Source organism: Rissa tridactyla, chromosome 2, assembly GCF_028500815.1.
Source record: "Rissa tridactyla isolate bRisTri1 chromosome 2, bRisTri1.patW.cur.20221130, whole genome shotgun sequence".
Classification (NCBI taxonomy): domain Eukaryota; kingdom Metazoa; phylum Chordata; class Aves; order Charadriiformes; family Laridae; genus Rissa; species Rissa tridactyla.
In genome coordinates, this window is record NC_071467.1 from 6578675 (window position 1) to 6596738 (window position 18064).

General features: G+C 40.2%; 1 protein-coding gene across 1 annotated transcript in view; it reads left to right on the top strand.

Moving 5' to 3' along the window:
- Window positions 1–18064, top strand: part of FAM135B (family with sequence similarity 135 member B) — a 151503-nt gene that overhangs the window by 58441 nt on the left and 74998 nt on the right. Inside the window, exons 3-5 of the mRNA XM_054191529.1 lie at window positions 8007–8146; window positions 15047–15117; window positions 16863–17036. Of these exons, the coding sequence (XP_054047504.1) occupies window positions 8007–8146; window positions 15047–15117; window positions 16863–17036 (385 nt within the window). The remainder of the gene's footprint in view (window positions 1–8006; window positions 8147–15046; window positions 15118–16862; window positions 17037–18064) is intronic.

The window sequence follows — 18064 nt, forward strand, 5'->3', positions numbered from 1 at the left end:
GGAGAAAATTTGCTGTGAAGGAGCTTTTAATGCGTTTCCTCAAGAGAACACCATTTTTCACATTTCATTTAGATCTCATGCTCCTTGTTGTGTCAGTAAATCTAACATTAAAAGTTATTCCTAGCAAGGTAGTAAATTTTAAAATAAACCAAGGACCTAATTCTAAGGCCTTCTTCTTGCTTCTGGCACCTGTTGGAAGAAGAGTTAGAAAGTAATGCAAAGTGATGTGATGATGATCACGCTAGTTGTGTATGGTCTCTGTAGTACTGCAAATGAGAACCTCTTCCTTTATAACAGTTGTTTTGTCTTCAAAAACTCTCTAAAACATACTCATTGCTTTGAAGGCACCCTCCTATCATAGGAACATTACCTCATTCAAGAGTTCTGAGTTAGGGGCTATGCTATTAGACATTTACAAGTTTTAAGGCCCTGGAAATAAATAGATAAATAAAAATTCCAGCATTTCTCAAAGGTCCAATTGGGCAAATCTAGGTCTCAGACCAGAATGTCTACCATCCTTGAAAAGATTTGTTGTTTAACACTTATTCTGGTTTTCTTTGGAAGTTATAGACATCAGGAGGAAGCACAATCGAAAATATAATTATGGAAAGAATCTATCTGTTGGGATTGGAACATGCTAAACACTTACACGCCAAACAGATTGCAGAGGGCATAAAAACTGGCCAATCCTATTGCTTTGCAAATAGCAAGGGCTCATATGACTTAGGTGGCTCTGGGGAAATAATTTATCATCAAGTCTCAGCTACACCAAGACGTTGCCATTTCAGAGTCTGTCCTTGGCTGAAATCAGAGGTTGAGGTATACGTGTGCCATTGTCAGTTGATTCTGCCAAGGTGAGTTCATTGTTTGTTTGCTCCATGGAAATGTTATTGACATAGAACAAATGTGAAACTGATCAAACCATTTTTATAGACGTTATAAAAAAGAAAAGTGAGTAAAGGATGGTTCAAATATAGGAGATTTAAAGGGAAGAAGGGAGATGATTTAGTTGTGGTGAAAGCAGAAGAAGGATTCTATAAAATCTCAGAGTTTAAAAAGAAGAAAGTGCGATATCTGGAGAGGACAACTGGGACAGTTGGCCAGTGGAGTTTGGGAGGAGGAGTGCTAATCTATCTGGTGTGTGTACTAGGATCTTAGCAAGGTCAGGGGAACAGTTCTGACCTGCAGAATTTTATCAGCATCTTTGATTACTTTTCCCCACAAATGTCTTCCTCTCCTCACATGAACAGAAGTGGTGTGAGGGTGCTTCTGGGGAAAACAACACAAATGAGAACATTTGAAAATCAGGAAAACTTAGGTCCCTGTCAGAGCTTTGCACCAGCTAAGGGATGCTGCCAGTCTGGCCAGGCAATACTTGCAGTTGATGTACTAGTGGGCCCTTCAAGTAGAAGGGCAACCTATTCTGGCTTATCATACATCATCAAAACACAAATAGAATAGCACATTAGTCCCTTAAAGTTGATTTCATACATCATCAAAATACAAATAGACTAGCACATTAGTCAATTAAAGTTGATTTCATTATCAACTTTATCAAATTATACTTACTACCAACAACAAAGCTATGGTTAAGTGAATTTGACCAGAAGTCACATGTCTCTGTAGGGGACTACGGTTTCTGGTGGTGTCCTTCAGGTTCCAATACGCTTTCTTGAAGATGTTAAACCAGATTTTCTTATCCATTGCTTACTTCTTTCTACTTTCCTATCCCGACCCTTATTATACATTCTGAGGAATTATGCAAAAGTATTGTATTGTATTGTATTGTATGCTATTCTATTCTATTCTATTCTATTCTATTCTATTCTTTCAGGGGCTTTTGCACACCTGCCACAGACACCCACCACCAATGCACTAGTGCCTTCCTGCTGGCAGTGGTCGTCAGAACAGTATAGTTTCTATTCTCACTAAATTAGGCGGAAAACAAATAAAAAATTGTGTACATGTCACCTGTCTATTGGTTCCTTCCTTGTAAGATTATCTGGCCAGCTGTTGTCAGGGGCCTCCAGGATCTAAATAGCAATGACTCTCTCTGATTCTTTAAAGGCGTGAATAATTTCTGTATGACGTGCTGCAATAACATTTAGAAACTTCCAGATGGGAAGATTAGGTAGACTAGGATGTAACTGGGGGAGCTTTGTAAATTGGATACAGAGACAGTGGGAAAGCAGGACATGATATACTGGCTGGTGTGTACAGGCAGCCTATGTTATGTGTATGAAATTGTGCACAACTGCAAAAAGCCTTTTTTTCCCTTCCTTTTTTAAAAATGTCATTACTTAATAGTCTGTAAAGGGATTGCTAGAGGTGATGGTGGGATGGCAATATATTTGCCGTGGAAAGAACAGAAAGAGAGAGCTGCTATTGATGGCTTTTCACATTTTCTTAAACAAATGGTTGTGGAGCACAACTGTCCTGTTCATGCTTGCGATGGTTCTTACAGTCCTGAGAACTCTTTCACTTTCCAGATAATTTGAAGACCTATTCAACCCAAAGAAGATAAGCAGTAAATGGAATAGCCACTTAGGAAAAGAAGACAAGAACATGGGATTCCTTCTAGCTTAGGGGACACTGCAAGTGTCACAAATAAATCTCCTAACAAGGAAATTCACTGAGTAGGAGCTCATTACCACAAAATTAGACTTTCCTTATTGAGTTTAGCAAAGCTCAAGTCTTAGAAACTATGGAATAAAGAGATAAATGCAGGCCAATATAGTCTTAGTTCCAACTCTCACCAGGGAGTGAGAGCTCCCAGCAGTTGCCACCACTAAGTCTGTCTTCCTTGGACTGCCTGTGTCTGCTGAGCCGTGCAGGCACAGCTCAGAGCTGGTTGCGTATCCGAGATTATGCTAAAGAGATTTGGGAGAGCCTATAGTTTCAAGCTTCTCTCTCACAACATCCTGTGCTTGTGTGAACATGGGGGTACATCTGCTGTGTCTCCTGCCAGCAACCCTCCCTGAACAATGTCAGCTGTGGCAAATCCCAACCTTATTGCCACTGTCTGTTAGCAGACAAGCCTGGGGGTTTAAGGAGATATGAGTGTCAGACGGTATCCCAGAAACAAGGGAGATTTTGTAAAAGTGTCCTGGTTTTGGCTGGGATAGAGTTAATTTTCTTCCTAGTACCTGGCATAGTGTTGTGTTTTGGAATGAGGATGAGAATAATGTTGATAACGCACTGATAACTAAAGCAACACTTCAGGTGTTGCTAGGCAGTGACTAAAGCAACACATTAGGTGTTGCTAGGCTGTGTTTACACTGTCAAGGACTTTTCAGCTTCTGACACCACCCTGCCAGTGAGGAGGCTGAGGGTGCACAAGAAGATGGAAGGAGACACAGTCAGGACAGGACAGCTGACCCCAACTGGCCAAAGGGGTATTCCATAACATATGACATCATGCAACCATAAAACTGGGGGGACTTAGCTGGGGGGGCGGCAGCCACTGCTCTGGGATGGATGGATGGACGGATGGACATTGGTCAGCTGCTGGTGAGCAATTGTACTGTGCATCACCTTTTTTGTATATTGTATTATTATTATTGTTATTACTACTACTACTACTATTTTACCCTCCTTTTCTGTCCTCTTAAACTGTCTTTATCTCACCCCATGAGTTTGTACCTTGTTTTTTTCAATTCTCTCCCCCATCCCGCTTTGGGGGAGTGAGCGAATGACTTTGTGGTGTTTAGCTGCCTGCTGGGTTAAACCACAACAGTCTTTTTTTCACACCCAACGCGGGGCACAAAGGATTGAGATACCAACAGACATGACCAGATTGTGTTAAAACAAATTTGTTATAAGCATTAATTTTCTTAGTTTAGTAGTCGCTGGTTGCAATGTTGATTTATTTGTTCTCAGAGTTGCGGTGCGTGTTGTCAGAGTTGTGTTATGCAACACCTTACTTGCGGTATATACTCCCTTTGATGCTGTTTATCATGTCTGGAGGCTGGATTAAGGTTATAATTTTGCTGTGCTGTGTAACACTGGTTTATGATATGATAAAATTACCAGTCATGAGACTAATCTGATATTTGTGCTCAGCGTTGCTGTCACCTCCATACTTCCGGAGCCATCTCTTGAGAAGTATTAATAACGACACTCTTTACCTTTTCTCCTTGGAGTGCCAATCTATGGGGGAGACAAGGAGGACCCTGTTCCCCTGCTCCTTCCCCTTCTCCTCCGGGCTAGTTACAATAGCTCTTGAGAATTTTGAATATTCTTGGCACTTCAGACCCATAGGAGTTTAAGGCTCTCGTGGACGCTGGTGCACAGTGTACTTTAATGTCATCAAGCTATAAAGGGTCAGAACCCACGTGTATTTCTGGAGTGACAAGGGGATCCTAACAGCTAACTGTGTTTAGAGGCTGAGGTGAGCCTAGTTGGGAATAAGTGGCAAATGCACCCCATTGTGACTGGCCCAAAGGCTCCGTGCATCCCTGGCATAGACTACCTTAAGAGAGGGTATTTCAAGGACCCGAAAGGGTACCGTTGGGTTTTGGTATACTTGCCTTGGAGATGTAGGAAATTCAACAGCTGTCTACCTTGCTCAGTCTCACAGAGGAACCTTCTGTAGTGCAGTTGCTGAGGGTCGAAGAACAACAGGTGCCAATCACCACCACAGTGGTGAGCAGTGACAGTATCGCACCAACTGAGGCTCCCTGATACCCATCCATAAGCAGATTTGTTGACTCGAGAGCCAAGGAGTGAACAGCAAGACTCACTCACCTTTTAACAGTCCCATAAGGCCAGTGTGAAAGTCCAAAGGAGAGTGGAGACTAACAGTAGACTACCATGGCCTGAATGAAGTCACGACACCGCTGAGTGCTGCTGTGCTGGACGTGCTAGAACTTCAATACGTATTGGAGTCAAAGGCAGCCAAGTGACATGCCACAATTGACATCGCTAATGCATTCTTCTCAATTCCTTTGGCAACAGAGTGCAGGCCACAGTTTGTTTTCACTTGGAGGGACATCCAGTATACTTGGAATCAACTGCCCCAGGAGTGAAAACACAGCCCTACCATTTGCCATGGACTGATCCAGACTGCACTGGAGCAGGGTGAAGCCCTGGAACACCTGCAATACATTGATGACATCACGCACAACAGAAGAAGCTTTTGAGAAAGGGAAGAAAATAGTGCAAATCCTAGTGGTGAGGTACCACTTCTTGTTAGCGAAAGAACTTGAGCCCGGTCATACAGCCTAGTCCCTGTCTGAGTGCTACTGCCTGAAGTGCAATAGCATCTCCTGGGAGATGTTATCGGTCCCCTTTGCTTTGAGGGGCAGGATGCCTTCATTGCTGTCAGTGTTACTGAGATATCTTCATGCTGACCAGGGCTCCACTGGGGAAACTCGTGCCACAGCCTTTTGTCATACTTAAAGAGAGAAAGCAGTAGGCTGCGGCCATTGAAATAGGCAGGGATGGGTTGTGGTTAGGAGATGATCAGGCACATCTGCTGTAATTCTCTGCCAGATCTCTTCAAAGGTAGATCTCTGTGCTTAAAGCTGAGCAATTTTTGGCCCTGTAGTATCATATGCACTCACACTGATTTGAGACAACCCTAAGCACTGTAGCATGTCTTTGACTTCAACCTTTCCAGCAAAAGAAATGACTCTTTATGCCACCTTGCAAATCTAGCTCCTAAAGCAATTACACACTAGGAGTGGTTCGTGCAAGAGTGTGTTTGAAAAGAAAATGACATTAAACTTTCCATCCTAGAAGAGTACCAGTATATCAATATCCAAATCAAATAATATAAAGCTTCTTTTGTCTGCCAGCTAGGAATAAGAATGCATTATACCTCTAATATGATTTTTGCAGTGTCTCTAATACGATGAGGTTTAAATTAAAATAAATATGACTGCATGCTTTTGAAGAGCTAATCAGGCTGAAACGTTCTAGCCTAACCAGTGCAGCAGAAGGAAATAAATGTGTAGTTATCTAGGCCGCCTGGACTTATGCGTAACTGTTGTACAGGACACGTGATGGGAAGACAATAGCAGGGTGAAACACTTCGGCTGTTCCTGGGTGTGCTTGGTAAAAGTCAGTAATAGGAAAATGATTTGAATGCAGTCTGGATGACAACCCTATGGTTCTGCTAATTAATTAGCTCAAGTCTTATTAGTCTTATTGGTATTTAACCAACTCTTCCTTCTGCCCCATGTGCATTTTTTTTTTTTCCAAGAAGGTGCTTTTGTCTGCACTATTCCAGTCCCAGCACACTGACGCCACAAAAACTAATCATTGCAATGACAAAGCTCCATTCACTTGTCTACCAGGGCCTTTAGTACATTTAAAAAAAAAACAAAAAACAAACAAACAAAAAAAGAAAGTACTCTCTCATCTTTTAGTTTTTCCACCTAAACAAACCTTACCTCAGGAAATCTTTAGTCCTCTGTCAGTCTCAACTCACTGACTTCTGATTGCAAATTATGTATGATTCTCACATTGAAAAGCAAACCAGTAGCTTTAGCACAGCAGAATAGACCTGTCCTGATTTCAGACTCTTGAAAAACCAGCAGTCCCTAAGACTTTCTGACCTAGACTTTTATCTTACCACAGCTCATGGACTCAAAACAATTCTGCAAAGGCCCAAATTCCTGGAAGAACCTTCTCAAAAGCTATTATTCTTTGTAAAAAGCATGTGCCTCCGGACTTCTTCATGGTGATCACAGATGTATCTCTCTTTGAAGGACTGAAACTGGTGCACCTTTTTTAAGCACGTTTTGTCATGAGAGTTCCAAAATACCATTTGCTAAAAGAATATATTTCAAAAGCTCAGACTCCTATAGCAATGAATGCTGTAAAGAAACAAAACTGGCTCTGAGTAAATTTTGCAAGAAGTTGTTGCTCAGGGACTATGCAAGTGGAATTAGCAGGGGATTCTCATTAATAGCCAAGATGCAACTTGAAAGTACTTAACTCTGGTGCCCAGTTGTTAATTAAATAGTCACACAGGCATCATGGACTCCTCTAGAAGGAATTCATTGTAGTAAATGTTGTTGCCTCCAATGTGGCTTTGTACAGATAAGCAAGTCACACTGTTTTCCTGTTAGTGAAAGAAAAATGACTCAATAAGCTGTGGACTTCAAGCAAAAATTTGCCTCAATCTAAATCATGCACTTCTTTTTATTAGGTGAATGATGCCTTAAATTCCATGGTCTCCATTGGAACCACAACAAAATACATATACTGGAAGCACCTAAAAGTTAGGAAAGACAAATCCCACCTGAGTTTATGTGAATTTCATTTGTGATGATGTGATGCATCAGCACGCAGATGAAGCTATTGGCTCTCTGAATTCAGTGTGAGAAGCTTAGGGTTTTGGTTCTTGAGTTCCTGGAATTAGTCCCAATTGTATGGGCCAACTTGGCAGCTCTCACATGGGTCAAGGGTCTGAAAGATTACACAGGACTTTTGGCACTTGAAAAAATGGCTACATTGTTATTTTTCTGTATTTTAACTTAAGATGCCTCTGCACTTCCAGGCTCTACATTTGAGGTCTGATATTGGCCATTGTCCCCCCTCCCAGGTAATAACTTCTGGGCAGTAACTTCTGGGAGCACCAGAAATGACAAAAAAACTCCCTCTTCTGAAAGATGCCCACTGAAGATAAAAGATGAAATTTCACAGGTGAACACTCACAGTCTTCATGGTGCTGCGTAGCAAACCTGCCTAGAAGACATTTGACGTTTTAGCTGTCATTAGAAATGAAGTCGATAGGGTAATTACTGTCACAGGGTCAGCTATTCTCATTCTGAAATCCAGCCTGCCTACAGTTCAATAATTAGTTTCTTTAAATACGATGTTCGGGAACCTGCAACCTACAATAACAATCTGCTCCATTAACATTAATTATTGAGAACGCAAGTGTTTCATTACAGGTACTAATACAACTGGCCTAGATAATCCTGAAGTGAAAGCGTAGGAGAAAAAATAATCTCTCTGCAGAAATCACACCAGGAGTCTGTCTGTGTTTTGTGCAGGTGATTCCAGCCTCTGCTCAGCCTGCGTTCATGAAAACAACGTTTACAGCAGAATATTTCAGATTTTGTACAGAAACGAAGAAATCATTCTTAATGAATCAATGAACTTCAGAGTGCACCTGCTGCTGGATGGCGAAAGGGTGAGTTTTCTTGGGATACACAGGAAAACGAGGAGGGCTGGGATTCCTCTTGCCTAACTTTAGGTGTCCATTGCATAGATATCTCCATTTGAGAAGCTGTCATGGGGTCCCTGCACTGTCAGAGGTCTCATCAATGTAGATGGCGGAGGTAAAGGCATGATTTATCTGACCAAATACCAGCATCTGCGTTAGAAGGTGGTCGACTGCCCTGTACCCATCATTACCTATGCTGACAAGGGTGCCTGCCGTGATTTGTTTATTTGTAAATGCTGACACTATGAGCATCTGCATTAGGTCAGATAGACCCTTGCACTGTGCCTGTTATGAAGAGTAGTCTACAGCTTGGCTTTCCAGTGGAATAAAGTGTTGACATATACTGGTAAATCAGTATATCAGAAATTCAAGTGTATCAACCGTAATTTATCATTTGTGCACTAGATCACTTATTCTACATATCTACATAGATCAACCTCACCTGAGAAAACCGGGAATCTTCTGCATCTTGTTATGACCAGCTTTTACCCCTACCATCCATTACTGTTATCTTCTCCTCCTCTCTCCTTGTGACTGGTTTTTGCTACAGTTCCTTTCTGCCACTCCTGGTTGCAGGAGCACATGGCAGCAACTCCCTATAAGTCCCACCCCTTTGCTTTCCATCAGTAGAGAGACACATGCCCAGGGAAGTGCTTGAATCACCATCCATGGAGGTATTTAAAAGATGGGTAGACGTGGTGCTGAGGGGCATTGTTTAGTGGTGGTTTTGGCAGTGTTAGGTTAATGGTTGCACTTGATGATCTTAAGGGTCCCTTCCAACCTAGATTATTCTATGATTCTATGACATCAGCTGTTTTCATAAAATCAGCATGCCATCAAAATTAGTTATTTAGCCAGCATGAATCAAATGCTGTGTGCTCAACTTGGGGCCAGAGATTCTCACCTGTCCTTCCTTATGTAACTTTATATTTGAGCAATTTAAAATTACTGTTTTGTCTGATTTCAACTGATATATACATGGCTTACATAAAGATCTATATTAAAACAGCTGGAGAACCTAGTTGAAGCTTATTTCACATACTTCCCTTTCCCTCCCACTTTTTCCTTGGTGGTTTGGGGTTTTTTTGTGTGTTTTTGTTTGTTTTTTTTTAACATAGAGTCATCAATTTATTCCTCCCTAGAATTGTTGTTTTGTGCTTATATGAAAAATTGCTAAATGCAAGTTTATCAATATTTGTTAGGGAAATGTTCCAACATGTTTAATTGAATATTAATGTTATCTTTCCTCAGTGGAACATCTCTGATTAAAAGTCCCTCCCCTCAAATTATAGCAGTTTCTGCTGTGTTGAGCAGGGATACTTTCTGATGATTCTTACATTAATATTCAGGAAAGTTGTGCATGTCACAAATTGGGAAAAAAAATATAAAAATCCCACAATATTCCTCACAGCTAAACCACATTCTGACTCTGGATGAGCTGTGTGCTTCACTCTTGTCTTTCCATAGAAGGTCCCTTGGGAAAAGGACAGCTGCCCAATTCTGTACTTACAGGACAGTTTTGCACAGAGAAAGCTCCATTATCTCTGTCTGATGAAGTTGCTTTGGATTTTCAGGGGTGTAGAATAAGAGGGTAAACAGGTTTGGTGGTCCCGGATGAGTTGCTGAAGAAACTCTAAAGAACAAAATGCAAAAAATAGAGGTCTGTAAAACTTTCAGTGTATTGAGCAGATTTGCGCAATTCACTTCTGCTTAATGGTTCGAAGCCGCTTTTTTTCTGCTTTGATGTTTTGCCCTCCACAACTTTACAAATTTCATATAAATATGCGAGAGATCAAAGTGTGCTACTTCACTAGGCACCATGCTCAGAAGAAACCAACTATATCCAAAAACTATTGTTCAGAGAACATTTTGCACTTCTGCCATGTGATCTCATGTATTGGCTGTGATCCTTGCAATGTGGCATTGGCAAAACTAGAGATTTGTAAAGTGCTTTAAATGTTATCTCGGTTCATAACTTCTTAACTTATTTAGCACACAATGGATACAAATCCTTTTTGTGCCAATTGTGTGCCATGGTCAGTTTTTATGGTTGAGGGTGAAGGATCTGTTCACTGCTTTTTCTGTAAATGGAAGTTATGAAACGGCTTAAAGTTGCACCAGGGGAGGTTTAGACTGGATATTAGGAAAAATTTTACAATGAAAGAGTTATTAAGCATTGGGACAGGCTGCCCAAGGGAAGTGGTTGAGGCACCATCCCTGGAGGTGTTTAAAAGACGGGTAGACATAGTGCTTAGAGATGTGGTTTAGTGTTTTTTGTCAGAGTTCGGTTGATGGTTGGACTCGATGATCTGGAAGGTCCTTTCCAACCTGGGTAATTCTATGGTAAATAGATAAGGAAGTTAGAGTGGGTAATGAAAATGATGAATTTGCGTGCTCCATGTAGTTTCTTCTGTCAGAGCTGGAATTATCAAATATTATACCAAGCGAGCAGTATGCTTTCTCCTCATGGTTCTAGGGTAGTTTTGTTGCTGAGATAGGTTAGTGAGTTAGGCTGAATACAAAAAAAACCCCAAACAACAAAACCCATTGTGTGTTTCCAGATCAGATAATTTGCTACTGGTTTCTTTTTTTTTTTTTTTTTTCTTTTATCCCCCTTCTCTTGCATAACCCTAGATAAGCTTAAATATGGAAATACATCTTTTTTTTTTGTCTGGCATTAAATGGAAAAAGCTTCAATTATCCACCTAGAATTGGCACTGAACATACCTTTCACCATGTAAATTGTGCTTTAAAACTCTCTGGTTTATTAGAAGCCTTTTTCTATATTATCCCAGAATGCATCATTCTTTGAATTCATTATAGGAAACAATATTGCAGGGCTGAGGCACCCTTTAGTGTTACAAAGAAGTCTAATTTATTTTCATAAGCTTTTGCTTTCATTCTTATTGAAGAAGGAACTCTGCCTCTTTCATCGAGCAATAAAACAGGTAACTTGTCTGTCTCCCTGCTTGCTGGCTCCATACAGGGACAATTTAGTAGCAGGGAGAGGACAGTGTGAGGCATGCTGGGATATCGCAGTATATTAGATTTTATACTTTCCAGAGAAATTTAAGTGAGATGGGACATCCGGATCATTCAGTCTGACATTCTGGCTAAATGGATAAATATTATGGAAGTACATCACTAGAATGCTGGAAACTTCAGTTATAACTATTATTGCAGCTCTTAAAACCTAACCCAAATTTGTAAATGTAAACCTGAAAAATTAGAATTCAAAACTGAAATGATACAGTTGATTCAAGGCCAGTTCAACAGTAATTGGAATACTTTGCTTTGCGTACACTTTTGTTGTATAAATATTTTTACTTTTTATACTTTTTATTGTACAGATTCCAAACAGTGTTGAATAAAATGCATTTCCCCATCAGTGCAGCCCTTGGCAAGAGAGGCGGATGTTAAAAAGCACCTTCTGGAAATTTACATTTGCTCACAGATGAATAAGGGGTCTTTTGCATGAGCAATGGGGCCCAAAGAGGGAGCACTGGGGGAAATGCAGGCACCCTCCAGCACTGGAGAACGGGATACTGCGTTTGTAGACTTTACTTTCCACAAGACACAAGATGATGTAATGAGTAAGTGCAGAGTAATATTAAACTGATGCAAACAATGAAGAATTAATCAAATCAGAAATAACGAAATTAATTTTAGCCTTGCTTGATTTTAGGGGGATAAAAAAGAACAAAATGCATATACTATTTCAAAGAAAGTTCATAATTTCTATTCAGAACTGTCTTTACTTATTTTATTTTTGATGAGATCAGCATGTAAAATGCAATACTATTTCCCAAAGTTCAGACATTCTGAATTTCCTTTACTTTTATTTGGTTGTATGAAATATTACAGAACAAAATAATATTCCTTGTTTAGTATGAAGGTATTTCCACAAAACAGATCTTTATTTTTTTCTGTCATGAGTTTTGATTTTGACTATTAACACAGCTGAAAGGTCAAAAACTTTGTAAAAACCACTGGAAGGCACTTCACTGAGTATCTGGGAGGACACTGCTTAGTTTAGCCAGTCAAGCACTAATTATATTCCAGAGACATTTTTCTGGCTAATTTCTTAAGTATGTTGGTGTGAAATAATAAAGCTTTTCTTCAGGGAAAAAAAAAAATAAATATCTGATAATCTCTCCAACTTTTGGAAAATTGTACAGTTCATAAATGAGAACTGTGGAAAGTACCATAATAATCCCAGTAGTGCTAAAATACGCTGCCAATATTTCGTTTAAGGACAATAGTATTTCGTACAGGAGTCTGAGGAATGATAGACATTTCAGTGCCTCATCTCCCCATCTGTATGAGCTATGGAAAGGCCCCTTCATTTTTTCCCCACATAAAGGATCTTGTCCACCTGTGGTTCTAATAAGTGAAAGTAAACCACGGGAAAGTACAGCAGGTATCAAAGCTGTATAGTAACTTCTGTCATGTAATTACTGCACTAATTCTTTTCTATCTCAACCTATGTATAATCCGTTTAATGATATTTTTCTCATGAAGAGTTCAGTGATTTTTGAACAACTGTCCGATTTTCACTTGCCTTAATATTTACACCTCCAATATACAAAGAAAGCATGTAAACTCTGTAGTGAGAACTGTGATGTAATTTTATGCAGGTTTTTGCACTATTCTGAGCAGTCTGATTTCAATAGAGTTTGGGGATTAAAAATATCCTATACTTGCGCCTTAATGCATGACCCCATGCGGTGATGAATACCTCCAAGACTCTCAGACATCTGCTCATTGCCTCAAGGTGTTTTGATGTCACTCCCTATTGAACTTGTTTTAAACACAGACTCAGATTTCAGTGACAGTTGCAGGTGCTCAGCAGTATTAGGCACAGACCCAAAATTTCATCCCCTCTGTTGGAGGATGAGGCTTGCTTTGTCTGAAGCACTATACTTCAGTTGAATTCCTAGTTTAAATTCAGACTGTAGCTTCAATAATGATTATTTCCTTTGCAACTGCCAGCAACTGTGATTTTTATTGACAACAACTCATTAAAAAAGTAGTCTTTTTTTTTTTTTTTTCTGAAAGACATACTTCCAGGTGTTTTGAGACAAACACAAAAGAGAAAGAACATTTTCAATAAACAGAAGCTGGAATTTTCTCCTCACACCTCTGTGCCTGTGGTCCTGCCAGAAGGAATACCATATCACTTCAGAAGGATTTAAATTTTACATCTTTGATAGTTTTGTCAAAGCGCAATCAATTCTTGACTCTCAATTCTCTTGCTTTAACAGAAAAAGGCACACTGTAGATGGAGTTTCACCTTTGGAAATGCCTCTGACTTTGCCTTCAGTGCCTTTTTGGTATAGTCTGCAGTTAAGAAGGTGCTAATCAGCTGGAGAAAGCAGAATTCGTCTTGTCTAACTGAAGCTATCTAAAATTCAAGTGTATCTAGACCAATGTATTTCTCTAGGCTCTATCTATTGTCAATGGAAAGAGACAGGCACCAACAGAAATCACTTGTCCTTTTCAGATGTGTATCTCAGGATGGCTCAGCTCACTGTGTGCTTCTGCTTGTTGCTTTCCACTGACAAAAGACAGAACCTAAATGTCTCATCCCACCTTTTTGTGGCAAAAATTGGGTAAAAAGTAGTTGTATACCCTATCCCCAGTGAACAACTCCACTTTTCCACCTGCATTCCTGTGCATCTCCTGTTGTACTCTTTTATACAATAAAGGATGTTTACAATCACAGAAAAAAGACTACTTTGCTAATAAAGTGAGTGATTTTTTATTCATACTTCCATTTAGGTTGAGAGAAATAAAACCTTTTTTTTTATTCTGATAAACCTACGTTGCTGGGGAAGAAAAGACATTTCAAAGGAGTGAAGGAGAAAATGCTGGGCAGCTTCATCCTTCTTTCGTTCTAAATTGTTTATGTCCATTTGTTATAGTTGCTTTAAATGTGCCAAGCTGGGTTGTGTTATCCAATGTAGTCCTTTCCAGGTGAAGGTAACGATCTGACATCTCCCTTCACGTACCGTTTCAGAAAATCCAATGAAAGTATTTTATTGACAATAAAAGAAGGGTAATCTTAATGGTGGGACCTATCAGATGAAGGTACTAGTGAGTCGGCCTATGACCACACATGACATCTTCAGTGTATTTGGTAAGCTGAATCCTGCTTAGAAGTTGAATACTTCAACTTCTGTTAAATGAAGCTTTTAAAACAACAAAAGCCTTTGCAAAGAAAATGGTCTAGATGAGAATCGATGACAAACTTCCTCCATAAATCTGTCAAAGGCCAGAAAGAGTGACTGGGAGGCAGGAAAAGCCTCGATTCACTGAGAAACTAAACCACTAATGGTCACAGATCAGAAATTGTCAGAATTATTTGAGCCATTGCTGTGTGTTTTAAGCTGTAAATTTTGAACATTGCATCAGTTACAGGCAGGTTACCAGAAGGGTTCATGGCTATTTCTCAACCAAGAAAACTGAGTCTTTGTTCTCATTCAGGTGACGAGAACCCAAGCAAATACTCGCTGAATGAGGGAGCTCAGCTTCATAAATACTCCACTGACTCTCAGCGTGCAAAGAACATGCATCCAACAGAAGCAGTGCTCTACACACTCTGGTTCCTCTTGTCTGGAGTGATTTTTTTTTGACAAGACAGGACAGCTGGGAGCACATAACACCTCTGACTGCCCTGGTTCCCTCTGACTCCTTCAGCAATTACCTTGACTTGATGTCTCATTTGCTCCTTTCTGGCACTGTGGCCGGGTGCTGCCGTTGCTCCATATTTTTGACTTTCCTCTTATCAGACAAACCCATCCACCTTTGTCTTCAGTGTTGTAGGTGCCAACCTCTAAAGGTAACCACGCCTTTCTCTTTTTGTAGGTGGAAGATGCATTGAGTGAGGCAGATTTTCAGCTCAAGTTGGACCTGCACTTTACTGATAGCGAACAACAGTAAGTGCTGTTTTAAAGTGCTCAATTGGTAATGCAGAGGTTTGTTCAATTGGGAAATTGCTTTGATGAAGTGAGAGCCCTTTGGAAAAAGGGATAGCTTTGATAATTCTTTCCTTTGCATCAGTGTTGAAGTATTTCTGTTTCTCCTTTCTGTGTTTGAAGAGTGTATCTCATACTCCTCTTTAAATGAACAACATTTTTTCTCCTTTAAGTGTGAGGTTTTCAAAGATGTTAAGTGTTGCTCTATCTCTGCTGCTGTTAAAGCCAAAGGGAATATCATCGCTGACCTCCATGAGAGCAGGGGCTATGGTTCAGGAATGTATTTATCTCAGGAGACAACAAAGTATTTTCTGGCTGAAGATGAGTGTATGAACATGCTAAGCACTTTTCTTGTATAAGAACCAAAGCTGTCTCTGTATTTTAGGAGGAAAAAGTCTTCCCATTGACTTTGATCGCTTCCCACTGCATTTGATTCCCTAATCTTAGGTGATGTGGGAGTAACATGCCTTCCTGAGACATAGCAGAAAGTGTGATCACAGACATTATTCAGCCTCTCTGAATCACAGAAAAGGCTTCCAATGACATCAGCAGAATTTATGGGGGGGTGGGAGAAGGTGCAGAGAAATCATCTGAGCCATGTTTCATGCCCAGACTGTCCCCATGTGATTTTATTCATATCCATAGGGCACCTAAACAAATTTCAAGAACATGTTTCCTTTTTCTTCAAGATACAAAAAGTGAAAACTTGTTCTCTCAGGCAGATGGGACTGGACCATCAGTCATCAGCTGTGACACTGATGGGTCTAGAAGAGAGAAAAAACAAACATTAGCCAAGGATAAAAAGAACTAAAGCTTTCAAGTTATGAAATTGTGCTCTAACACATACATTTAATTTCTGTTACCATCTGAATGATTAATCCTATTTACTATAATAAAAGCAGTGATTTTTATAAAAGGATATTCTGCAAATCTCATTGAAACACTTCTTGAGATTAACCATGCACCATACTCAACCATCTCATTCTTAGTTCTGAGAAACAATTGGTTTCAGAAGGGTCTTTAATACTGTAAAAGAAGTCTTCTTTAGAAGTGAGTTTCATTTGCATTGGGAAGACGTTGTTAGGCATGCTCCAGATTCACATCTCGTTCTCCTGCACTATAGGTGACTCAGGTGTTAAGTGGTTGACTGCACACTAGGAAAGTTATTCTGGAATAGTTACAATCAAACTTTAATTTAAAGTCTTAGGTTTTATTTACTGGAACAAGGAGAAGCCTGTCCAACTTGAATCTTTCTCTCCAGTTACTTCACCTACTCTTTTTTTTTTTTTTTGGCCTCTTGCTCATCAAATAAGATGAGCAGTTTGCTAAATGTGTTTCCTTCTGCTACGTAGTTCTTGATGTCCCCAGAACTGGTGCATAGGTGGACACCAAGGACAGTCACCAGGGGAAGCTGGAATTGCATCACACCTATTTTTCTTTTATACTGTATATTTATAGATATCTCTACATCTGTTGTTTATTATTTATTTTTCTACGTATATGTATATATATATTTGCATTTATATTTATAATTTCTGCTAGACGCAAGTACAACACAAGATACTCATCAGTTACGTAAACCCTTACGAAGCTGGGAAGTGATAAAAATTCACCTCAAGCCGTCTCTCAGTCTGCTGCCCGTAGCGTGTTACAGGCTGTGACAACTCAAGCTTTCACTAACCCTGCGAAACCTCTTTCTCCTCCAGGCTGAGAGATGTCCCAGCAATCCCCATGATCAGCAGCCGTACACTGTGTCTTCACTTCCACCCCCGGAGAGGTCTGCACCACCATGTTCCTGTCATGTTTGACTATTTCCACCTGTCAGTGATATCCGTCACGGTGCACGCGTCACTGGTAGCGTTACACCAGCCTCTGATCAGGTAAAGGACACAGGAATGCCTGTTGAAAGGCAGAGGGAGATTCCTCTTCTGAGTTCATTTGCTTATTGTATAAGAGAAGCAGAAAGGATAATTTAATTTCAAGGGGTTTTTTGCTCCTGGGATAGGATTCTGGAGATCGGGGTTTAGAGCCAGCCTAAACACTGGCTCCTTCCCTTGGTGAAAGACTTGGGGTGTGATCAAAAACCAGCAAAATCTTTGTGAAGAGGTTCAGAAATTTTGATTAGTCTTGATCTCTCTATTCCCCATCTGTAACGTGAGGGAAGTGAAAATTCTCCTCTTCTTGGCTGTTTTTCCTCTTTATTCTAAAAGCAATAAAGAGCATTTACGTTTTGGTTTTTTTTTTTTCTCCTGTGGTTTTGTAAAGCATTTAGGACAGTTGGACTCCAACCTCATCTGTGGCTTCTGTGCATTAGCATAGTTCATAACACGGCTAGAAGGAAGCATGCATGAGTCAGTGCTGGATAAGGCTCAGTTGAATTTTTCCTTTGCAGCATCATCTGATTTAGCCGTGCAGCAGCAGGATACTAACTGCCATGGTGTCTAGGTGTGATTTATGTTATCTGATTCGTAATGACAAGAAAATAATTCAGAACTCCTTCAAATAAAACAGGGCTGGAGGTCAATATCCTCTAATATTTAGAGCAGGGGAGGGGAAGCAAAGGTCTTGCTGGCAATTTACTTTGTGTCCAATCTTGTCATCGCGTGAGATAAAGAGTGCTGAGAGGGAGGGAACTCCTTTGGTCCTGAAGCCGAAATGCGGTGTTCAGCGTTGTTCAGCTTCCCTTACTCCAGCAAGTCCTTGCTGCTTACCAGAGCACCAGGAGACTCTTTTATGTTTGTCAAATATTGTGCGAAGAGCACTGTGTCAGAAAGAAAAGATGGACCTGTAGACGCTTTTTTTTTCCTCAGGTTTCGTGTTTTGACTTGACACAACTTTGCTTCAGTTCTGCATTTGTATAAAGGCATTGGCTGTACACAACGCCATAGAATGAATTAAGATCGTAAGA